Source organism: Dermacentor albipictus, chromosome 1, assembly GCF_038994185.2.
Source record: "Dermacentor albipictus isolate Rhodes 1998 colony chromosome 1, USDA_Dalb.pri_finalv2, whole genome shotgun sequence".
In the NCBI taxonomy this organism is placed as follows: Eukaryota; Metazoa; Arthropoda; class Arachnida; order Ixodida; family Ixodidae; genus Dermacentor; species Dermacentor albipictus.
The window spans coordinates 406323181-406348688 of record NC_091821.1 but is presented as its reverse complement, the minus strand read 5'-3'; the positions used below and the strand labels follow the sequence as shown (position 1 = coordinate 406348688).

The 25508-nt window shown below is 44.7% G+C and overlaps 1 protein-coding gene across 2 annotated transcripts in view; it reads left to right on the top strand.

Annotated features, from left to right (window-relative positions):
* LOC135903532 (uncharacterized) overlaps positions 1-25508 on the top strand; it is a 195602-nt gene that overhangs the window by 106838 nt on the left and 63256 nt on the right. For both annotated transcript variants that reach the window (XM_065433839.2, XM_065433840.1), the window contains exons 4-27: positions 337-466; positions 3044-3186; positions 3874-4001; positions 5784-5987; positions 6274-6455; positions 7425-7528; positions 9274-9332; positions 9468-9595; positions 11175-11308; positions 11695-11783; positions 11875-12024; positions 12137-12339; positions 12836-12981; positions 15527-15660; positions 16517-16708; positions 17397-17602; positions 19903-20042; positions 20128-20261; positions 21430-21588; positions 21700-21872; positions 22443-22576; positions 22675-22805; positions 22928-23131; positions 24150-24343. In XM_065433839.2, the coding sequence (XP_065289911.1) occupies positions 337-466; positions 3044-3186; positions 3874-4001; positions 5784-5987; positions 6274-6455; positions 7425-7528; positions 9274-9332; positions 9468-9595; positions 11175-11308; positions 11695-11783; positions 11875-12024; positions 12137-12339; positions 12836-12981; positions 15527-15660; positions 16517-16708; positions 17397-17602; positions 19903-20042; positions 20128-20261; positions 21430-21588; positions 21700-21872; positions 22443-22576; positions 22675-22805; positions 22928-23131; positions 24150-24343 (3601 nt within the window). The remainder of the gene's footprint in view (positions 1-336; positions 467-3043; positions 3187-3873; positions 4002-5783; positions 5988-6273; positions 6456-7424; positions 7529-9273; positions 9333-9467; positions 9596-11174; positions 11309-11694; positions 11784-11874; positions 12025-12136; positions 12340-12835; positions 12982-15526; positions 15661-16516; positions 16709-17396; positions 17603-19902; positions 20043-20127; positions 20262-21429; positions 21589-21699; positions 21873-22442; positions 22577-22674; positions 22806-22927; positions 23132-24149; positions 24344-25508) is intronic.

Below are 25508 nucleotides of genomic sequence, written 5' to 3'. Positions count from 1 at the left end.
CTATCTATCTATCTATCTATCTATCTATCTATCTATTTGTGTGCAGTAAAAATTCGGGTGTGAGTAAAGAGCGCCTGTTTACGCTGTATCAGAGGCTCGTCGTTCCAACACTCTGGTTTTCCAATAATAAAACAACCAACTTGCGAAACTATCCATCCAATAGGGACAGCTGCAGCGGCCAGATAGTCGCGTCCTGCTCATCCTGGAATAGAAAATCAAATGGGTTACAGCAGTAGAGAAAGGAAATGCATAAAGGAAAGGCAGGGAGGTTATCCGGGCAAAAAGAAAAAGAAAACGAGTTTTATTTTATTTTATTTTATTTCCTTTTCTTCACAGGTTACTACAACGCCCGGGCCCTGCCCAGTGCTGGTGGACTGCCCCTGCTGCAGTCTCTCATATGCAACGTAGACAACAAGTGCCTTAACAAATCTTCCTACGAGGAAATACCCACTTATCCTGGGTCAAGGTATAAGGCAGATGCTTCGCTTTTCTTTGTTTTCACGTCGTTACTTCTGTAATAATTTCTGTCACGTTATTTTGTGCCTGTCACAAAGGCTTTCGTGGAAAGGCTAACGCCTCGGTACATAAAATTTGATCAACAAACTTGATAACTTCTGCTATGGTCAGGACGTTGCGCATAACACTAGCGTCCGATGGTGACCGACGTTCGACTATTGGGAGACCAAGAAGAAATGGTTGTTTCCCCTCGCTATCCCGTACTGCGAGAAAGAAAGCGGTAGCGGATGTTGTAGCGGAACAGCGCTGCGGCGGCGAAGTAACCGTTGCCTCTCCTATACATGCCGAACGCTTCGGTTGGCTACATGCAGGAAACTAGCCAGAAAAAGCGGTGATGTGCAAGCATGACGCGAATAACGACGCATTTCGATTTTTCTGCTCGCTCAGTCAGAAAATCATTAAGAAAATCTTCGAAAAACCTAGAGCACTCCTTTAGTCAATGTTCTCAGTGTATCTTAAATATTATACCGGCGATGACCAGATTTAGTTACAATAATACATGATACTACATATACTTTTTGTGCGTATCAAAGCGTTTTCAATCATTAGTTGTTCTGTGCATATAGCAAATAAAACACATTTCTTTTGTTCCCCGTACTGAGAAACCTTATGCATACCACGTTAATGCGTTGTGTCTTGATATTGTTATACAATGACAGACAGAGAGACAATGAACTTTATTTGATCCCGAGGAGCTTCAGCAAATGATTAGTTTTTGTGTGTGTGTCTATCAAAAACGCAACACAGGTTTGGTTGTTTGCTATGTTGATAAATTAGATGCAGGTATGTACTGTTTTCGATGTAGAAATTTGTGCACTGTGCCAGCTGTGTACGGGTAACCGAGACGCAGACAGGCGCAAAGCCTTTTTGTCTCGGTTCCCTTTTTTTTTCCTCGAAAAAAAAAGAAAGCTTCAAACTTCAAAAACTTCAAACAAGCATGGCGACGTTACGCCTAGCAAAGAGTAGTTCCTAGTCACATGCGTTTTAGCTCCAACTATTCGCACAACGAGATAACGCGCTCATTAAAAAAAAAGTAAGCGTTTGAGCTCATTTATTTTCAGGAAGGGCCGTTATGCTATTCGGCCCGGCGAAAGCATCCGTTCGCGCATTTCCTCGCTTATTCTGATACATAGTTCACATGTTAGACTCTGTGTAGACAGCTTACAAGCGTTGCAGTCATGCGTTGCGCTGCGTGCTGACACGGAAAGCATTGCACGAGGCGCGCGTGCAGTGGAGAAATGAACGCGCCGAATAACTTAATGCAGAGACTGTTAAGTTGAAAGTTAAAAGTAAAGGCACGACTGTTAGCTTGCGCCGCGCACCATCGAGTGTTGCCGGTATGCGCAAGTACTGCTCACGTTCGGTCCTCTTGTTCCGATAAGCTCCGAAGATTAGCCCCGGTTCTCTGTATATCTGCGATGCTCGTATACGATTGTAATTGAAGAGATAAAGACATGTCTGCTTTTAAAGCGAACAGCTTTCTTTGGGAGAGCCGGACGCCTTTTTCCGTATCCTGCCGAACGCGCGCGCGGGTTCTGTGGTTCTTCGCCGGGTAAATAAAACGAGAGCGTTACTCTTCGCGGCTGGTCTCTAACGTTGTCACTGTTCCCCTCGCATCACTTGTAGAGAGAGAGGTGTCGTGTGGTTTCCAAAGTATCGTGGGGGCAAATAAGAACAACACAAGCAGGGCAGTGAGAGTTTGCGCGTTTTGAAAACATCTAAAGCAGAACAAATGAAAGCCCATAGATTAAAAAAAAGGAATTGTTTTTTACTTGACCCGTCTGAATTCTTGCTTTCATTATTAAGGCGAAAGCCTTTCTAGGCTCCCGGTGAAGTTTGTGTTCAGCAGACCTGACCGCCGGAGTGTCCGCCGAAACGTCATCACGCCATATGAAGACAGATTAAAGAATGAAAAATTATTGTTAGTGACAGTCAGTGAATGATAACGTTATAATAGAGGTTGGTAGAGGTTAATAATGACCAGTAATGACTAATAATGACTGCTACTGACTTGTAATGACTACTAATGACTACGAAATGACCAATATGTCTAACGACGGCTTGTAATGACCACAATTGATTACAAATGACTGAAAAATGCTTAGTAGTGAGCAGTAATGACTAAGAGAAAGAAGAGAAAGAGAAGAGGCAAAGAGAAAGAGGCGACTGATAAGAGGAGAAAGAGTAGGCTTTCGCCGTTCACCTCTTAGGAGAGATCTTAAGAGATCCTGTAATTTTAAAGCTTATTACACACCACCACATCATGCTTTAATCGTCAAAACACGATTGAAGTATTAAGAATGCTATCTTCGTAATTTTGCTGGTTAGTTCGATACGTTTCAGTGTTACGAAATGTTGCACAGATAATACAGCACGGTCAGAAAGCTACTCGTTTACTGAGATGATCATCTTCGCCAGTTTCTGCGCATTCATTTTCTCCCACTTAAAAAAAAAAGGTATACTTATATATAGGAGGGGAACGAGAGTGCAAGAAAAGTGATATCTTCTCTTGTTTTCTACGTTACAGGATAAACGAGCTAGTCCAAGATTTATCACCGCTGCTTCAAGATGAAAGTATATTGTCCGTTATCGAGTCTCTGCCTGTGCTGGCCGATCTCCTCAGGCCTTTGGAGGCCCTGTTTCAAGACGAGACGACACAGAAACTCCTCGGTAATTATCTCTATTCCTAGTGACTTGGCTTCTTTTAGGAATTGTCGGAAAGCGGGCCAAGAAACAAGATGACCTTTAGTGATTTTATAATTCAGAACCTTTACCACGACAAATTACCGGGGTTTCGATTCCTTTTTACGGAATTGCGCCATCCAGCATTACTATGATATCATATGATCCCGAAAAGTGGACTGCGACAGTATACGTCTAAACGCTATGGAGTTTTTTAACGTTCAGGGAAAACGAACACATCGCCTCAGCTGTCTTATGTGCCATAATATCTGTTTAATTGCTACGTACAACGTGCTTATTGCTTTCTGCATATTAGTCGTTCTTTATTTTTAAACCATAAAGAGACTGCCCGGTTATTTAAACCATAAAGAGATGCTGCCGGGCTAAGCGATCTCAAGGCCGGGAACGATGAGTTATCGCTGCAAAGTGCATTGCGCGGTGTGTTTTGCCCCGAATGAGCGCGTCGGGGCGTGGCGGAAGTTCGAAGAAGCAGCGCCTATTAAATACCACGAGCGAAACGTGTCGGGGACGGCGAAGTTCGTTGGACTGTGACATTGACTTCCCGCCACACGGTGCGAGCATGGTTCCTTCGCGAACGTTAATCAACGTAACTGCCGCGTTGCTACTGCGATGGGTAACAGGACGCTTTACTTCCTGGCCCCCCTGTTGTTACAGGCAAGGGACTCCCACTGACGGATGTCATCGGCAACAAGCGTTACGCAAGAAGCGTCCTGCTTGGCCGCACGAGCATGACACCCGAAACGGTGGACGCGCTTCTGGACTCGCGCGTCAACGTCCCCGCCGTGAGTGCTCCAACTTTTCTTATACAGTGTGCGGGTGTTGGGCAGGTCGTCAGTGCCACGCAATCAGCGCCTCACCTTGCACGTATAAACATCAGCTTTTATTGTGTTTTGCGTTCTACTGAAACGTACGTGCAAAATAGAAGTGAGGCGTGCAGACAGGACACAAGAGTGGAGAAGTGGACAACACGAACGCCACTTCTCTACTCTTGTGTCCTGTCTGCACGCCTCACTTCTATTTTGCATTATGAATCCTTACCAACTAGCTCAGCTTTCTGTCGTTCTATGAAACGTACGTGTTGCCGTAGCAAGGTCGAAAGCCAGGTCGTAGATGATACACTTTTTCGTGGAGGCAGAAAAAAAAAAAACCAACAGCACCGTGATGTGCACACAATAGCAAAGGCAGTATGTGAGCATTAATTAGTAATAATTAAGAACGGGAAATAATAAGAAAAAGGATCTACACTTTAAACTGTTATCAATTACAATGTCAGTGTGTGTGCGCTGTTTTTTAGTGTTAAAGGTTTCATTCAACGAGCTTTTGTTGTCTAATACGTCTGCATTGTATTGATCGGGTTACTATACAGCCGAAAATTTTATTGGGTTTAGATTTTAAAAATTATAGGGTTTTCTTACACACATATCATCACTTTTATTATTACTATTATTGTCATTATTATTAATGTTGCTGCTGTTGTTGTTGGTGGTGGTGTTTAAGTAATGTTTGACTATTGCTTATTATAATGTAATAATAATCACATACACTTCACGACGGCGTGTTTCACCAAGAGAAATTCCTATCACTGGCGGCTACTTTTCTTCTGGGCCTGTGCTGTATGTGCCTGTGTGTGTACACACACACAAACACACACACACACACAGACAAACACACGCACGCACGACCACACACTGTTAAGAATGGCGAGCTGCAATGCAGGATTGCCACCCAATTACGACTGGGGAACAAGACGCGCATCTCCCACTCTCCGTCGCTTCAGCTAGGATGCGTTCGATGAAGCGGGCTTTGTGCTGAAAACCACCGCCATCCTCTAGCCCCATCGCCGTTGTGACGGAATGAGTTCGGCGGACGAACTATTGTGCCCGAACTCCCCAGCGCGGACCTGATCTGCTACGCGTGCGCGAGCTGCCACGGGAAAGCCATTTTTTGTTGCTTCCCACGCGCCGACCGGGACGCAAGACAACGAGCTACCCAGAATGGCTCCGGGCTAACCGGAACGGCTCCCCTCGGACGTCGGCTCCGGGCATTGGAATGTGTGTGCCTTTGTGTGCGTAGGCCGTCCTGCGGGAGGCGGCTAGCTTTGCGATGACGAAACGAACATTCGCCGCCTTGTATCGCCGGAGGACCGAGTGTTTAAAAACTGCTGTTGTGCGAATGCTTGACACACTTCTCTTGAGCAGTCATGTTGGACTGACACTCTCTCTGAAGCAGTCATGTTAGACTGATATAAATATTGTAAATAAACCCGTATTCCTCGTTCCCGATGAGAAGCAGTTCTTCCCTTCATCAACGTCCTCAGCGTGGATAAGTTGGACGACGGCATGGGCCAGCTACCTTCTAATTCATGCCGGACTCCAATCTTGACAACGGATCACGAGCGACGGGATTGAGCCCCCAATCCTGACAACACACACAAGAAGAAAAAAAAAGCTTTTACACTAGAATTGTTCATAACAGCGAATTCCAGCCAATCCCGATGCTGGACATATAATTAGCGAAGGCTGCCTGCCAGTAGCTTTGTGAATTCGACCCCTGATCCTTCGCAGGTGCTGCACGTTCTCGGATCGAGTCTGAAACAGAGGAGCAGCCATGACTGCAACGTGGACACACTATCGTCGTACATTATGCTAAACGACACTGGCGTACTGCAGGCAGTGGCTGGCTCACTGTGCACCATGTCCAAGGAAAACCAAGTGAACCTCATGAAGGAACTGCAGTCCGTGTTCGATTATGGAAAAGTCATGAACCTGGTAAGTGCACCCCAACTGGACAACTTTATACAGTGCCAGAAATAGAAGTACCGCCTTTCGTTGCGGCGTTTGTTGGAAAGACAAACAAGAGCTGTGTCGATAAGTCATGTCATGTGTCATGATGTCATGTGTCTTAAAGTTTTTAAATCATGTATACTCGCTCACTCAGCGAGGCTAAATATTGCCACTTAATTGGTTGGGTGAACTCAATTAATCGGTGGTTCGTCCTAACGGCTGAGTAAGCATGTTTTATTGTGCTTAAGCTGAGTACTGCTTCTGCAAACAGGTGTCGCAAGTCGTGAAAAGCCTGGGACTGGACGACCTCAGCCTCTCAATTGACAAGGTCGGAGGCATGGTAACGGCTTTCGGTAGCATCAGCGAACAGATGCCCAGCGATTTCTCGGGAAGCCTCGAGGCCATTCGAGCTCTCATTCAGGACTTTACCGACCAGCAGCTCAACGTCGATCTGTAAGTGTCCTGCTTGTTAACGCTCGTAATAGAACAGCTGCAAGTAAGTATCACTCATTGGTGAGCCGGCAGGCTGTCGGAGAAACCGGAGAAAGTGTGACTGAAGTTTCTTTTTTTTTTTTTTAGAAGTTCTACCATGTGCGTAGTCTTGAGCGAAAAGCTGCAGCTGATTCAGTATTAGTTCCAACACTTCATAGTGTGTACATTTAATTTGTTTAGAGAGAATACTTTCGCTCAACTGTGCAGCGTTCTACTTCCGATGAGGCTCAGTTCCTTCTTGCCTGGCTGGCCTGAAGCATTTAAGAGTCCTGAGACTCCACTTATAGGCGAGACCACATAGACAGTCTAGAATAGACTTTCTGCATCTCAAGCACTAAGCGTGTAATGGGGCATCGCTCTCCGCACCTTAATTCACCGTCGCCGAAGAATCAAGTGAAAAACTGATGCTTGCGTCTGTGCTTTCCATAACGTAACGTACCGTGCTGTCAAAGTGGCGTGAAACTTCACCATGCCAATACCTTAGAGATACTTCAGTTGCTTTGCTTCAGCTGCGTGCGACCTGAAGTTGAACAGCGCAGTCTGAACACGGTTGTAAGAGCACAGCTGCAAAGTTTTTATCTTTACGAAACTTATGTCCTATAATTGAATGAAATTCGGCTTGTTCGCGGTAGCTCCAGTCCGCATGAATTTGCTCGCTGGTATAAATTTACGTGAAGAGGGGCTGCATGTAACGATGCTGTAGCGGCTGACATACCCTAACATATTGACAAGCTAGCATTTTGAAAGCTTCATTGCTTCGATACAAACTATGTATCTGCTCATGTAATGACTCATCGGTAGATATTACACGACGTTTATCTCCGATATAATTTGTTTTCTACTGCTTCAAGATCGCTAAAGATATTGTTTATGATCAAAGTAATCAGTAAAAATGTATATTTCAGTCGTTTTAACTCGCCTTTCTTTCAGGTTGAAAGCAGTTTGGGATGACGTCGGACAGGTCGTGCCGAGCCCAGAAAAGGAACTCGTTAACACCGTCATGGAATGGATTTCGGGTAGCAAGGAGCACACTGGTAATTCGGGCCCTCTATTTGTTTCGTATTATGCAACTTGCGGTATAAGGTGAAGCTAAGGCTGCCATCTTAAGTCGACGGTCTTTCAAGCTATTCGCTTAATAGATCCGCCCACATTTCTCTCTCTCTCTCTCTTTCTTTGCTTCCGACCTAGCATTGCCAAAATAACAGATTGTCATCTACTTGATGGGCAAGCCGCCCTTGCCTGCCAGCATTAATTGGGTGATGACTAATGTTAAGGACCGTTGTGATGTTGATAAATAATAGCATCAGTGAGGCAGATTTCCTGTCCTTTAAAGGAACCTCGCTGATTGAATTACGTAGCTGGTTGTCGGAGATTAGATACCTGCGTGCTTCGAGGCTGCTCCGTTAGTGGGGAACGGAGCACTTTTTCCCTGTCAGGAGTTGGCAACTTTCTTTTGCGCTGTTGTGTGCAGGGCGACTGCTTACGATGTACTGTGTATTTTTTGGCAATACTGATAACTCTGATTTGTTCAGTAATTAGCCTGATTTCTTCAGAAACATTTCTTATATTTATGGAGATGTAAACTCTTCTCAAACGCACGGGTATTGGAGGTCGTCGTTATTTATTTATTTCTGTATTTATTTATTTATTTATTTATTTATTTATTTATTTATTGTCTTCCACGCGCTACGTTATTGTCTATTCCAACTGACGGCGGGAAACGCGAAAACTGCTGGCACATCCTCAAAATACGCCAGTGTGCGACTACATTCACCGCGACGAGTAAGAAACGATTCCTAGAAATCTTATGACCTAAGCTTACTTTATAGAAATTGTCTACTGCAGCGCGAACCTATTCACTTGATTTTGGCAGTAATAATAATTGGCGGTTAACGCACAAATGGACTACGTTTATGAGGCACCCTTGCGGAACTCATGCATTGTATTCAATTGCATCTTAACATAAAGCCAAGTGATGGCTACAAAAAAGTAAATAGAGACACTACAAAACGTTTCCACGACTTTTAGTATGGGATGCCATATAAAATAAAATTTTGATCGTGATTTTCTTATGCAACTCATTCATACATACAGTAATCACACATACCACCCCAATAGAAATGCGGTTGCCACCGCGGGATTCGGCACTGTGACCTCGCGCTCAGCCGTCGCACAATCGCACTAGCTTCTTATTCTTCGCGCGCAGTGCTTTCCCTTCGTTCGTTTGTTTGTTCTCCTGTTGACCAGCAACGCACTCACTTCCTGTGGCAAGCGTTGCATCGTGAGAGAACGCCAAGTTATCCTGTCCGCGAAACGCAGGAGCGGCGACGACGCCTCCGCGTTCGCGAAACCTTACTGCGTTGATGCTCGCCGCCGTTAGTTGGAATGCACCCCTCATACTATTTCAAAGAGTCACTGTCAGAAAACGCCGCGTTCATGAGCGTTCGTGCACTTCGGTGCTTGGAGGATCGTTAGTAGGGGGCTTTCGGCAATTCCTTATCTTGGCATTGCTTTTTAATCCTTGACGCGGCCTTGCTTTTGAAATGTTATCGACAAAAGACTGTTTCTGCTTGCAGAAGTTTGCGCCGGTAGTCATCAAAGCAATGTCACGGCTTTTCTGCATGGAAACAATCTGATAAAACTCTCGAAAAAATTTCATCTGTCAGTGTTTTCTCTCTTTCTTTCTTTCCTTCCTTCCTTCTTTCTTTTTTTCTTTCTTTCTTTATTTATTTATTTCTTGTGTAATCAGGACACAATCTCTGTTCTCTTATTTTTGAAGGCCCTCCCAACTTCGGTTTAGAGGCAGATATTTCCACAAGTACCCCATCTAGTCGAGAGGTAGGTTCCTTTTTTTTCGCGTTTAATTTCTTTTGTGATTTCTCCAACATTTCTCCGTAGCATAACTTGGAGCCACCCGGGAGCCTGTCAAATATTCAAAATCTCTCGTTTCTCATTCTTTTTGCACTCAACTAGGGCACTCTAGGAGACGTTCTTAACACTGCCGTAAAGCTTGTGAACGATCTCCAGTCACCGAATGGCTCTGATTCGAAGGCCAGCCGCTTCTTTCAAGCACTCTTCAACTTCGACAAATCGACTACCATGTAAGTCACCGATAAAACGATGAGAGCGCAGTGCATTTTTGATTAAATGCGCTTTTTGTAGATATATTACTTTACTCACTCACTTCCCTAAAAAAAAGTTTTTTTCTTTAGTACGATGCAGTTACGTGCAGCTGAAGTTTTGCGGGCGATAGCCATGCGCCTTCTCACTTGCACTTTCTTTTCTGCGACTGCAGCCGTGACCGTTTGTTGTCGCATGACTGTACCTCTTCACTGGTCCCTGAAATCATCACAAGCGTTTAGTGCGCGTTTCAAGGCGTTATGCTCTCAACAAGTGCGGGGGAGGGAACCTATGGTGAAAGTAAATAAGCACCGGCATCAGAATAGCTTATCGAGGTCCATTGGTGCACCAATGTTTTAAAATTAATAACATATTTAACGGCGCTTACCGTTGCATTGGTAGCGTACAGGGCTTTTTTTTACGCACCATACGTAGATACTTCCAATATTCAAGCTATCGTCTATACACGTTTCTGCAATTTACTACATTGTGCAGCTGGAACAAGCTCTTTCTGCAATTGTATTAATGAAAAAGAAATAGAAAAAGAGGAAAAGAAGGCACGTGCTGCCACTTTTTCGACAGTTTAGATCGGGCACGCCCGCAAGTTCGAAATATTGCAGAGCATATTACGGCTGTGCCGAAGAAGCTGTGTTTGAAAACATCCACAATGCGGAAGGAATCGCTGATGTGGGCTTTTTCCCAATGTGTTTCTTATTGCGGAAAAGCCATCTTTAAGAAACGTATTTGAAGGAGTTAACGCACGTGTGAAGCGACGGGACTTAAAATGCGCCGCAAGTGCCGTATTCACGCTGTCACCTGCGATATGCCATTGGTGAACACCTACCCATGCAACCTAACACAACGACATTCACGAGAAAAATTATTGTGCACGCAGCAGATTGCATGAAAGAACTTCCTCAATGGCCTACGTCTGCAGTGCAGATTTTAGAGAATCACTGCTGATTTCTTAAATGCATAAATTTGTTTCGATTCATTCATTCATTCATTCATTCATTCATTCATTCATTCATTCATTCATTCATTCATTCATTCATTCATTCATTGTGCTTTACGTCCCAAAGCAACGTTGGGATTACGAGAGATGTAGTATAGGGCGCCAGATTAATTTCGACGACGTGGGGTTCTTTAATAGGCACCTAAATCTAAGCACGCGAGCGTATTTTGCGTTTCACTCCCATCAGAATGCGCTCCCGTGGCCGTGATGTGAACCCGCAACCTCGTGTTCAAGGGCGCATCATATCCGTCAAAGAGCGTTAACAGATCATTTGAGGAAAGACTGCCAGATAAAGATCATAATGGCACGTAAACTACCAGAGAGTGGAATAGAAGAGATCCGCAGCCTCGCTTAGAAAATAAAACATTCTCATGCGTAGCATCTGGAGTGTCAGATACCGCATCTCATAGATGTAAACGTAAGACGAGACTTTTTTCCTTATTAGAACGCGTTTTATTTGTCCGGCTTTCATCTAAAGCTGCTTGAAGTATCATTGGAGTGGTCGGATTCTACCAATTTGGCTTCCACTATTTTTATTTCCTCAGACAGGAAATGCTCGACACCTTGTATGACCTGATGTCACAGAAACACGAAACGGCAGGAAAGAAACAGATGAGGAAGGATGCAATGTACTACACTGCGAGACTTATCGGCATTGTGGTGGAGTTTATGCGAGCAGGTAAAGTGTGTTCGTTGCAAAATGAGGGATTGAGAATGCTTGATTTCTAGCCCTCAATAGACATTCTCTGTTACAAAAAGCAATGGCGCTGAGCGCCCAAAATGAAGATGGCATCCGTTTTTTTTTCTATTTTTTCACAGTTCAACATTTTTGTGGCTGTGCCACAAAAACTTAAATTCATAACATTTATCATTCCAATAAGTCATCAGTTACCGGAAACACAACTCTTGGGAAGAGCCAGGCTTTCCAGTGTTGTCAGTACCTTAAATGTAGATAACTTTGTACTTTTAAATATGTTGATGTGTTTCTGCTTTATGTCTTCGTCATTTTGCATAAGACTCCATGATTACCGTCTTATATGCGTTTGCGTACGCTTTCTCTTTCAGATTTACAGAAATCGCAAGAGGACGGGCAAAACGCCTTCTTTCCTCAAATGGTAGAAAGCTTAATAACTACCTTCTCGTCGAACAAAAGGGTATGTACGCCTCGTGTGCTCGTTGTTTACCAGCGTTTCTTAGCATCTTCACGTCGTCCGAGCAGCAAAATATTTGTTTTATTTCGTCAAGGTCAACCGCATACTGTCGTCCAAGGGAATCTTGAATGTGGCCTGCAATGAAGACAAGTTTAAAACGACATTTCGTGTCCCAGTTTCTTCTGACAAAATTATGGACCTCCAAGTCTTCACATGCCACTTTTTGAAAGATATTGTCCCTGCAGTAAGTGGGCTTTCTCAAACTTGCTTTAATTTTAGAGATACAATTTAAAAAAGAAAAACGTTGTATATCTATGTCGAAGTTGTGCACAATTTTCTCTCGCTTTCTTTCCTAGTTTCTGAAAACGTTTCGAAATATACCCGCTGATGAAGAAAAAGATGAGACGACGTGGAATCCTATGAGTGTCAGGATATCAGATATCACAGGGCTTTTGAACAAGACTGTCAATATGAAGAGACTTTCATACGACTGGAATGGCGTTTCCAAGGCTGGGGCGAAATTTGAAAGCCACTGGGACACAAAGACAAGAGAGGAAAGGTGAATGACAATTTGAATTGCATGGTTCAAAAATGTCAGGCATATCAACAAGCATATGTTTTCTTGGTTTGTGCAAAATGTTGCAGATTTTGTTTATTGTGAAGAGAATCTATCTATCTATCTATCTATCTATCTATCTATCTATCTATCTATCTATCTATCTATCTATCTATCTATCTATCTATCTATCTATCTATCTATCTATCTATCTATCTGTCTGTCTGTCTGTCTGTCTGTCTGTCTGTCTATCTGTCTGTCTGTCTGTCTGTCTGTCTATCTATCTATCTATCTATCTATCTATCTATCTATCTATCTATCTATCTATCTATCTATCTATCTATCTATCTATCTATCTATCTATCTATCTATCTATCTATCTATCTATCTATCTATCTATCTATCTATCTATCTATCTATCTATCTATCTATCTATCTATCTATCTATCTATCTATCTATCTATCTATCTAAATTTGCGATAAATATCTTATTTTACAGGATTACATCTGCAATGAAGATTGTTCAGACGATCTCAAACTATGTCTCTCTTCAGCGGTTAAAGTATTGGAATGACTTTCTTGCTGTGTTTTACATGGCTGACCAGATAACAGATTTACTGAACCAGATAATGGGAGGTGTACTAGGTAAGCGATATTTACTTCATTTGCTTGTGCAGTTTGTTTTTTTTTTGTACTTAGGAATATTTCGCTGCCCTGCTAGCACAAAACTGCGCCGCTTCAGTAAGTTATATGGCAAGTGTATGAATGTGCTCTCACGTCATGGCCATGCGATAAACTGCTTGCTTGATTATCTTCCCTGTTAATACAAGAACATGAAAAGGCAACAAGCGTCATAAAGAAATACTTTGAAACGGCGATAGTAACCCCTCAAATGACGTGGAAAGTCGGCAAATGCGGTACTCCTAACATCTGCGCTACGTTTAGCAGCGGTTCTTCCGCATGAAGCAGGTGTGCACAGCTTTACTCAGATGTAACAAATCGCTTGTGCATATACCAGAAGCGGTGAATGTTTCTTTCTTTCTTTTTTAATTTGCGTAGCATATACCGTGGCAGTGCTGCTGTGGCTAGAAAATTCACTTGCAGTAGTCGGTTAGTTGCCACATCACTATTCAGTCATGGAGGATGTCACACATGGCTGCGCTGCGGCACTTAATTTCAACACAGGTGTTCTCACGTCTGGGCCATCCAATAAAGTGCTTGCTTTATGGTCTTCCCTTTTAACGCAATAACATGACAAAAGCGGCAGGACAATGTACGGGCAACTGACACTAGCTGACAGTTGTGCTTCGATAAACAGAGTCATCAGTGGTCGTGCCGATTATAATTAAAATGCAACGAAAGCACCGGAAACCTACCGCTCTCAAAACTGACAATCCAAACAGCCGCGCCGTCACGACTTGTTTATCTTTATGTGCCGCTAGGACTACGGCAAAGTGCAAGTGCTGTACCAGGAGAACGAGACAACGAGCTACGAGGCAGCCGTGGCAGTGTACGAAGACGCATAAAACATCACCGAAGCTCGACTTGTGCAGGCATACACAACCGGCAGAACCATGTACTCGACACCATATGTCAAACTCGCAGTCACAGATTTAGCCAAATTAAACACCATGATCCGACGAAGCACAAAGGCAGCCTTGGGCCTTCCGGACCACGCGGCCACCGCAAGGCTAGAGGCCTTAGGCATGCATAACACGATGGAGGAGCTCTTGGACGCTCACCACACAGCCCAAGTCCGTCGTCTCTCGCTAACCCCAGCTGGCCGCACAGTCCTCCGGAAGCTCAGTCTCGAGGCTATCCCCGAAATTACAGAGTACGTTACGGTTCCGCGAAAGGTCAGGGGGCATATTTATGCCCCACCTCTACCCCGCAACATGGACCCCGAGTTCCATCAGGGCCGTCGGCAGGCCCGTAGTGAAGCCATTTGGCGACGCTATGGCTCGCAAGATGGAGTGGTCTACACAGACGCAGCCAGACACCCTCGCGGCGACCTCATGACTGCGGTGGTAGCTGATCACAACGGAGGACTGCTAGAACATACAACAATCACGGCTGGCCGAGTAGTGGAAGCGGAGGAAACCGCGATTGCCATGGCCATGCATGCGGACGCAAATACCGTCATCAGCGACAGCAAGCAGGCCATCGGCAATTTCGTCCGTGGTAGAATTTGCAAACAGGCGTACCATGTCCTCACACGACGCCCCCTAAGCGGCTTGAAAACCCTCGTGTGGACCCCCGCTCACGCGGCTGTGCCCGGCAACGCGTCGGCTCACAGTTTGGCTCGAGATCTCGCGCGCCGAGCCTCGTCCGCGGATGCGGACGGCGTGAATGAGGAGGAGACACACGAGGAACCCTGCGAGACTTATTATGAAATAGCCCATCGGTATCGCTTGAGGCGTCGCGCGCTCCCACCACCGGCCAAGCAACTCGACAAAACGCAAGCGGTCGCGTTTCGGCGACTTCAGACAAATACATACCCACACCCAAAATACATTAACAAAATCACAGGGGGCAGGGAAAGCGACAAATGTAGGCTCTGTTCAGAAACGGGAACACTCACACACATAATGTGGGAATGCACCTCGCTCCCGTTCTCTCATCCCCCCGTCAGCAGCGAGACTGACTGGACAGCCTGGCTCAGTTCCGGGGACGTCGACCGGCAATTGGAACTGGTGGACTGGGCGGAAAAGGCCAAGCAGGCCCAGGGCCTTACTTGAGCCCTAACGCTCAGCCACGTCCCTCTTTACCCTTCCCCCTTTCAATAAAGTTTATCACCCCCACCACCAACAAGCTGAGCGAGGCTGGGCGGCCAATCTTCTTAGACAGTTCAAGATCAAAGCACCGCCGTATCCGGTGCTCAGGCTACATATAAAGCCAGACTTCAGTCGAACAGTGATACGCAGGTTGTTCGAGCGTCGCCGTGAACGCTTGCTATACATCTGCGCGAAACACTGCGAGCCTTACTGGGTGTAACATGGCGTAATAGTAAACTGTCTCTTGTTCCCTTTTTTGCCGACACTGTAATTTTCTCCTGTCTTTATCGGTACACAGTGTATAAAAGAAAAAAAAAGAAGTTGAAATAACTCGGGGTTTAGGCTTGTGAACATCGGCAGTTGTCTTTTGGTGGAACCGTCCAAAGCTTTCATGGACTTCCTCTTGTATGTTTCAGTGGAAGGAGGAATCACTGTGCGTAACATTGCACTGGACGTTCCCAGTATGAACGTTATTATTTCTGAAATATTAGAGTTTGTGCCTGATTTCATACGGATTGGAATGAAGGTCCTCCAAGCTGACCTAGGCAACGTAAGTTCAGCTGTTTTTATGTCTAAACCTTGAAAACACAACGTGCTTAAAAAAGTACCAATTTTTTTTTGTAGTGAAGCTAAATTGGATGGAATTCCATAATAGTATGAGTCGCCACTGCGAAATGTATTTTAGCCGGTTATATTGGCGAAAGACTTTTTAGCTTATTTAAAATTTATGTAAGTATTGTTTCTCACCTAACGTTTCACGGGAAAGAAAAACTGGTTGTATATTATGACTGGTGGATACACTAGTAGGATGGGAAATAAACTGGATGATGATGCGCACATTCGAAGGAGTTACGGCCTTCTTTAACTAAAGAGACGTTCGGCGTTGTCATTTCTTTTTTTTTCTTGGAGGCGGAACACTTGCGCCAATGTTGTCTGAGCGGTTTTGGTTTGACCTCCCGAGACCCTTTTCGCAAGTGTTGCGGAGAAGCCGGCGGCATATTGCGCTTATTGCCAGCATTTACTATCCACAATCAATCAATCAATCAATCAATCAATCAATCAATCAATCAATCAATCAATCAATCAATCGATCGATCGATCGATCGATCGATCAACGCCTTTTGCATTATATAGCAGATTGGTTTTCACCCTTCTTTACATTGTTACGTGTAGCCGATGCACAAGGTCCCGTTTTCTTTAGGGTCCTGATCATGCCACGTCTCATCTCATCTCTCTTCTCTTCTTATCATATCGTAACATATCAAGACGTAATAAGACCCGAGTTAAATAGTGAGTATTTCTCTGAACTGTCTTCGGGTCTCAGGACGTTAGGGCATGCATTAGCATCGAGACATAGGCTCGAACATTGCACCTGCGCAATAAAAACGTGTATCTCTTTGTTGCAGCTCATTGAAAAACTGGAAGAGAACAAAGTGAAAAGGTTTTACGTGCCCTGCCAGACCGGCAAGTTTGCCGATCTCTTGAGCGTGGGAAAAACGGAGAGCTTGACGAGACTCGAAGAGAAGATGTGCCAACAAGCTCCTCTCCTTATGACCGAGTTCTTTTCGGAGCGCCACATAGCAGCCATATCCACAACGGTGCGCTAACTCTCGACTTACTGCTGGGTCCCGAAAGACAAACGCAATGATGAGGGCGTTGAGGTGTTGAAGAACAAGCAAAGAGAACTCTCTTACTGTAACATTTTTGAGCCGAACCCGAGGTGGCATGCTTTCCTTTTGCGACAGTGACTTTATTTGTGCTTCCGTCTACTACTTTCACAACGAATCTGCTGATGCTACCCGCATCACATTTGGCGTTCGAAAAAAAAGTCGTTTACAGAAACAGAAAGAAAAAGACGTAAAGCTTCCGCACTGATTAAAATAAGCAAAGCAGTAAGCAAGGGCCAAACCTTGAGGATATATGAGGAACATTACATGTCATCCGTAATGAGACGTTGAATGATCTAGGTTAACTGTGGCATTCACAAGAGATTACCAAACCTTACTACTTGTAAGCAACAGCCACCATGACGTTTGAAACAATAGTGTGTGAACTAATGGCCATATCTAAATGAAACCTTGTATACATAGAGTGTGTACTCTGTATAATGTACCGGGGGTAGATGTTAGTAAAATTACAGAGTAACAAGAAATTGTTGCATTCGCACTAACTAACTAGAGTGCATTGCATGAGCCACGAAGTGGCTAAAATAATAACCACACAGAAACTGTCTTTTATTGCGTGGGAAGAGAAAATAAAGCAGTGTACCATAAATGCATGTTTCAGATCCAGAAAGTGAATCACGGTCATGACGTTCCATTGAGTTGGACAACAATGGGTGGGCGTTTGAACGTGTTGCTCAGGAACGTGGAGGTACTCAGGGGCAAGAAGGTGTCGGCGTTTATGGACGTCCCAGCACTTCACGGACCGGCCATGAAAGATGCTCTCAAGCAGGCCAGAGCTGCCTTCGGCGCCGACGACACACCGGAGGGGTGCGTACGCATAAGACAGCTAATCCTGTTTTTTTTTTCTTTCTCCATTATATAGGCGTTCTCAGTTAAGCGTGCCCAGTGTGCCCTTCACCCTGCCCCCCCCCCCCCCTCACCCACCCCTCTCCGTGGCTACGCCACCGGTAGCATTGGAGGCGCTTCAGAAGTCTAGAGACTCACAAGAACTATTGTTCTCAGTTTCTATGCCATTTGAGGCCTATGTCTAAAGAGCGTCGACATTATTGGCATAAAACTAAATACGCCGTCCAGCCACGCTTTTGGTGATGCGTGACGGGGCCTTTATAGCATTTTAAGAGGGTGTATGCCCTTGTAGCGCATAACTAAGCAAAACTTTCAAGGCGAACCTGCGTAAAATATTTCCGCCGCGCAAGAAGTGCATCCAGTATTACTACAAGTACAGAACATAAAACTGTTTGTTTACTTCTGTTGCGTATTTCGTGCACATAGGCTCTTCATACTCGCAACCGCGATACGTAGAACGTGTGGTAACGCGGCGCGCACGAAATGCATTACCTTTGAAATACTTTTCTTGTTCCGTTAGACATAAATGTCCCGTTTACATTATGTGACAAGGAAGGGCCGCGTGAAATGACCTTCCGAGCTTCCCGTATTCATCGAAGCATCACCCATGGGCATCACTTTGCGTGCGTGCGTGCGTGCGTGCGTGCGTGCGTGCGTGCGTGCGTGCCTGAAACGTGTATGGAATGAAGCAACAATATGTGCCGCACGTGACATATTTTGCAGCCATTGCGATCCGCTACTAGCGGTTTGCTACCCACGCTGCCGCAAGCAGCCCCTTGCCACGTCACCGACATCGCAGGCTCCCTTTGACAAAATTCGAGGGCTTTTCATGCAGCTTAAACGCGCCATGCACTATTGAACTCGCAAGAGTTCGTGAGCGTGTACGTGTCGCTTCCGCGTAGACTGCCTAATGTGAGAAGGTCATTTCAGCCGTCGTGGTGGAATATATATATATATATATATATATATATATGTGTGTGTGTGTGTGTGTGTGTGTGTGTGTGTGTGTGTGTGTGTGTGTGTGTGTGTGTGTGTGTGTGTGTGTGTGTGTGTGTGTAGCGCCGCGTGTCATGAGGTGAAGTGGCAGATTAGCGCGCAAACGGCGCTTGCATAAACAGGGCCGTAGCACTTTCTGAGCAGTAGCCACGATGTGTCGCAACCAGGATGCGTGTCGCGACGCAATCCACGAAATGTTGTCCCTACCGGGATTCCGCATTTCGTAATATGACCCACAAGAAATTGCGTCAGGGCCATGCTTTTCCCTTGCGGTGTGCGAAAGCGTTTGCATTTTTAGTGCCGATGTCATTTTTCGCAATTGCTTCTGCGGTTCTTCCTCAAAGCGGTTCTGAGAGGCACTCAACACAGATCATACGCGCATAGCGCCGATTGCATGCAATGGCATAATAGAATGGAAATATATTGAGCGTTTATATAACGTAGAAAAGTTTGTAGTAAGCTTACCCTCGCAGTTCGGCCTTGGTGTCAGGGCCCAACCAGTGAAACACCATGCATTCCTTACAACGTTTAGCATGATCAGCAATGTTCATTATCAGACGACTCCGGCAATTAATCTTTCAGAGAACGAGCTCGTCAACGGTCATAGAGGGCATAGTGACGAGTTGGAAAGATTGTTGATCTCCAACATATAGTTCACGCTGACTTCTATTATCGGACTGGTGTTTACTGGTGTCCACGAAGTTTCGTGTTACGCGAAACTGGCGCTTGAAATCTCATATAGTATTCGTCGGGCGTTTGTCGCACTATTTACCCTTATGTATTATATTAGTTCATTACGCGTACGCGCCGGCTGCATTTGGCGTTACTGAATCACAAAAAGCTTGCATAGCTTTTCTCTTTTTCTTGCGCTTGATTGTGGCGTTTTATAACACCTGGAAGTCATTACCAGATGTTAAAAAACAGGCATTGTGTACCAACCGGTAATTACTTCGATATGGTATGTCGAATACTAATTTGTCGTACTACAGAATCACCAGGAAGGATGCTAAGCCTTTCTCTGTGACAGCTTTCTTTCTTTACTGATGCCAAGGCAAACGGCCAAGGCAAACGGCAAAGACAAACTGGGTGCCATGTTCTCCTTATCCTCCTAGCATCTGCACAGCTGGAGGCGCCTCTTACGTCTCAGAGCTATGCGACTGTATTCTCTTTTATCAATGCGGAACATCACTGACGTAGTCTAAACGACTCCCTTTTGATGTTTCAGCCAGAAATCTCGACCTAACAAATGTCCATATTGTTTTCAGGAAGGCAAGTGCAGTGCTGCAACTAGTCAGCGTCGCTTTCCAAGAACTGGACACAAATCTTAATCACACCCTGGCGCCGTACTTACTGAAGATAGCTTCGTTTCTCACCACCAGCGAGAGCATGTTGGCTGAACCAACGGGTAACAATGACTTTTGTCTGAATCCGAATCCAGCCAACTGCAACGCCTTTCTTTATTAGCCGTCTGTCCCTTGTTCTCTTTTCAGACAGCCAACAAACAACTGTGTCTGAGCTCTTCAAGAACGCCAGTGACCTTGAGTTGCTGGTTCGTTGGGTCAACAACTACCTCGTTAAACTCATGGAGTATTTTGTTCACACATTGGCCGTCGAACCAAAAAAGGTGAGATATATTTCTTTAGATACCGCGCGACATAAAAGCAGCCACTTATTCTACATTAAAAAAAAACTCAATTCAACTTTATCATTATGAAATACGTTCCTAAAACAAATTTGGTATTGGACATCTTGCGAGGAGTAACTTCTTGCGCCACGTTTGAGTACATTTTCTACCCCTGCCCACCGGAAAGTCATACAGTACAGCTTGTTGCAGCTCTACTTTTTGAGGACAGAAACCAGAAATATAATTTAGGCACCTCGCCGGAAGCTGTACGGTAGTCGCCTTTTATTTATCTTTAGTAAACGTTTTCCTTGCTGTCTGTCTATAACATTTGTACTCCTCGATGGACTGCGTTCACACTGCTTGTAATCTATGTATTTGCTAGAAATTACTGCGCTGTAAAGATATGCTGCCAGCATTGCATTTGGATTAGTAAGCAAAGCGATAGTTTGGCCGAGCTGGCCGGTATCTATGATACAGGGTAACGTGAAGGACGGAGACGAGAGAAAGGAAACTCTTGTAAAAAGCGCTTCTGTTGAAGCTGAAAAAGAGCACGCACCCCTGCGTGCGTGCGTGCGTGCGTGCGTGTGTGTGAGTGAGTGTGTGTGTGTGTGTGATAGATAGATAGATAGATAGATAGATAGATAGATAGATAGATAGATAGATAGATAGATAGATAAGATAAGATAGATAGATAGATAGATAGATAGATAGATAGATAGATAGATAGATAGATAGATAGATAGATAGATAGATAGATAGATAGATAGATAGATAGATAGATAGATAGATAGATAGATAGATAGATAGATAGATAGATAGATAGACGGACGGACGGACGGACGGACGGACGGACGGACGGACGGACGGACGGACGGACGGACGGATGGATGGATGGATGGAGCACGCTGTTAAGTACTCATCAACTATGCCCTCAGTGTGTTGCCGCTTCTGACCTTCTGACTTTTGTTACGTTTATGTATGTTCCTATTAGGTTATGTTTGCTTTGTTCTCGTCAAATCGTTTTTGTTCGTCGCGCGAACAAACGAACGTTTATGCAACTCTAGTTACTTTAGTCGAAGAGAAAGAAACACACGGGGTGCAACACTGTTCATTCAAGGGTTGGAACACGTTTCTAAAATTCTTTTTTTTTTCTGCCTGTAATCTTCAGATTTCGTACCTCCTGAAGCAGAAGTACGCCATCGACGATTTCTGCAATAACCGGGTGCAAGATTACCTCACAGTGCCCATGCAGGAGGTAGAGACTGCCACCTCAGCTCTACAAGACCTCTGTGCGATCAACTTTACTGGTGTCCACGAAGTATTGCAGGTGGGCAGCAGATCGTCATAGTCGAAATTAGTAACAGTCATACTCCAGAGGCTGTTATTTCGTACTTCATAATAGTGAGCCTTTCTTATTCCTTTCTTTTTTGTCTTTCAGAAAAGTGACACCACACCATCACTTCCAAAACGAGACCAGCTACAATGGTTTCTCGAGACCCTGCATCGAATCGTAAGCTTGCTGCAGAGCGAAGAACCGCAAACGGGAGCTTCTCGCCTGTTCAACAGCACTCAGTGGCATCATTTCCTCTCCAATAACTTTTGGGACTCCAGGTAAGCGGCTTCTGAAATACCGTGTAGTAGTTCCTCTCGAACGCCGCGTGTTCACGCGACAATATGTGTACACAGTATGTAAACCTAGCCCTGTATTGGCGGTACCTTGCAAGCACTAGACGCACTTTATTTCGACATTTCACCAATGGTGTCTTGTCGGTGTGCGTTACTGTTTGCCTTTCTTATGAGCAGAAATAACGGCGTCGTGAACTATCATTGTAGTTGCAGTGCTGCGTGATGGTATGCTCAGTTGCGTAAGGTTATTTCGGTCTACTCTTTTGTCGTGCTTATATTTCTCACGCCACACTATGAATTGGTACCAACACGCGAGTCAAGCTGTGATTCAAGAAACACATGCTCGCAGGTGATAAACCTGGAATTCCGTTTAGTGAAGCAGGGTGCGCCCTCGCTTGCGCGACTGCGTGATCTGTGTTATGCTTCATCTGTCAGGCTACACTGAAACAAAAGCAACCGTTATGTTATCATACAGCAAGTAGAATTTTCAAAAAAAGAAGAACAGTTCTCACGTTTTCGTCATTTTTTTCGTTTTTTTTCCCTATCTTCTTTCAGGTCATCTGCTAACCGACTCAGAGTAATGGCTGCTCTCAAAGGAATCACTGTCGTTTTTGAAAACGACACTGCAGCGCTGGAGTCCATATTTAAGGCAGCTTCGAAAACAGCATGCAGGTTAAAGGCTCCGTTCTGTACGTGTAACTACGTCCTGTGGTTAATCGAAGTCCATGAGCACCAAAATTGTGTCTGATGATTTTCCTCCATCTGTTTCTCTCTTCTTGTTCGACAGGGAATTTGAAGTGGAAAAGCCTTCTGCAAAATAACAAAAACAACAAGAACATCAATGCAATCCTTCAGATCTTAAATTCCAGCCCCGATATTGTTGACGTCGCTTTTGACACGGTCATGGAATCAAAATATGTACGTTCAGCCTGGCCTGTCCTTCAGATCGATTTCTTAACGCACGTTCTCTGATAAACTACGACGGCGTATTAGCACCGCTGTAACGATGAACTCAGCAGCTGCTCCGTTTTATTTTTCAGGTGAAGGCTATAGTTACTGACTTTGCCAATGCCAATGACGGTGTCCAGAGATTTTGCTCTTTGAAGACGACTGAATGGTCCAAGTATTTCGCCTTTGACAACAACGGAGACAATATTCCCGCAGCCTCAATTCATCATTTAGCGTGCCAGTTTAGCAGCGCGGATACGGTCAAAGAACTGAAGTCAAATTGCGATGAAATCCAGGTAAGCGTTCGCTTAAATTATGTACGAGCACTTTCAGTTGCCATTAATTATAATCTAAGCAACGAAAGCTAAAGTGTCAGTTCGGCACAAAACGACGATTGCACCTTGCCATTATTGATCAAGCTTCCTATTTTGAAGGTCAATCTTTTTGTTTGGCAAGAAGACCTTGCCATGGCAGTTTCTTGAGAAAAAAGGGAAGGGAACCGAGCAACGCAGGGACGCAAACATGACGTTCCTAGCTTTCGTTTAAACTCACGATGGTAATAAAGGCGCCACTACGCACTACAACGATTGCATTTCTAAGAACTTCGATAGCCGCCCGCTATTAATGAAGGAGTACGCGCAAAGCACACGCGGCAACAACCACTAATCAGTCAGAGCCAGAACTTAATTTCGCGCGAGTGATTAAGTAATGGAATATAGGAGCGTGTGCCCGTCCATCACGATAGCCAGATCAGCAGTGCCGATCTCAAGATGGAGCCAACGCCTGTCATAGATAACTTCAACCTGATATGTACGCATATGCGTGCGCGGTGTGAGACGTACCTGCGCATGCCTTTCTATTAAGTGGCCTCAAAACTTTGACAGACGATGCATTCAAAGCAGGAGTCCCACCGGAGCCGCTTGTTGTGTTCGTCTTTTCTTTTTCAAAGCATGGCTGGCAATGGTACCGTCAGCTTTTCTAGGTGATGTCGCCTTACATAAAGCGCAAATTGGAACCTACCCAGGAGTGTTTGTAAAACCACGGCGGGCTTTCGCTATCGGCTCGGATATTCAAAGCGCACTTCTCCCACCGTATTTCCTCTTGGCATCCGCCACACGGGCCGTTTCCTAAGTGACCAAGCTACTTAATATGCGTGCTTACACAAAACTCTACTGGAACCACAAACAAGTTGATGAAGGTCTACAATATTTTCCCGGAAAGCAAATTAACGTGACGAGAATAGCACGTCTATTGCAGTTATAATGAACCGTCTGCGTTTGAGTATGCTGTCGCTAACTTGTGTTTTTTCCTTAGGCGAATCCCTCAAATGCGGACGATGTGAGCAAATTTTACGACAGTGCCATGGACGTTTACGATGAACTGGCTGCCTCATACAGATCAGGTTCCACCGCAGAGGTGCCTTTTTTGACAGTTGATAAATGGAAGGAGCTGTTTGAATCCTTTTTCAATCAACTGAGCAATGGTCTCTTGAAGCTAGACCTAAAAAAGTAAGTATAGGAAAACGTGTTTTCAAGACACCATTGTGCAGAGTGCAAAACATATCCAACAACGAAAGTGCAATAGCACCGTCAAGATGTAAAAACACAACCAGCAGCAGAGAAATTCTAGAGAGGAGTCCTCTCCAGTTACCGGCATGTCGGTGTGTGATATCGTTATTAGGGTGAAGTGACGCGCTGGGGAGAAAAAGTTAACAAAACGAAGTGCTATGCTCTAAATGCATATGCGCACAACTCGGAGCCATGGCGATCTAGCTGTCGGGCTGCGCGTAGATGCAGTTCTTTGTTTTTCTTTTTTTTTATTAAAATGAGGGAGCTTTCTGCACTTTGTTACTCTGTGTTGCCTGTAGACATGTCAGCGCAGCGGCATTTCTGAAAGACATACAAACAAACCTATTTATTGTCAAGTACAGCTGAAGCTGGTAAAATGCCTATTATTAGCGAAGAATATTAGTTGATTTTTACGCTTTCATAAAGATAAATAATCCGGTATGTTCCCCTGCTACCTGTTGCCAAAAAAAAAGTTCATTGACTGAACGCAAAGACAACGTTTCGAATTAGCTAAATTTGGCCACAAGATTCGGGAAAATATTCAGGTCGCACCCACTTGATGACGAAATGTGGAAACATTTCTATGCGCATTCAATTACACTAGCGCGCATCACTTTGCTTGAGGATGAGCGTCGTGTTCTTATAGCTTCACCTTTTCGTATACATCGTGTGCCACTTTAGGCAATCGGAATCAGCATCTACTAGTACGTAACAACATTTACCACAGCAATGAATTGGGCTAGTTGGAATACCTTCATTCTTTTTGCACTGCGTACACGGCCCACAATAACGGGAACAAGATGAACACTGACTAGGAACGAAGACAGGAACTGACACGAAGAAGCGCAAAATATCAACTGGTTTATTTCCAGACCAGATCACATTTTTGAATGAACACAACGATGCAATCTGACTGCGTGAACGAATGGGGGGGGGGGGTGAAGGTAACGAAATCAATAGATTCTCTCAGATTGCGTCCTCACATTTCTCGTTCGCTACTTGTCAAGATTTTCTGCGCATATGCGCCTTACGTGCGTATGTAATTTAGGCGTCAGCGAGCACGACTGGAGACACTTTTTTCTTTAGAGGCGAGTGTTGTCAAAGT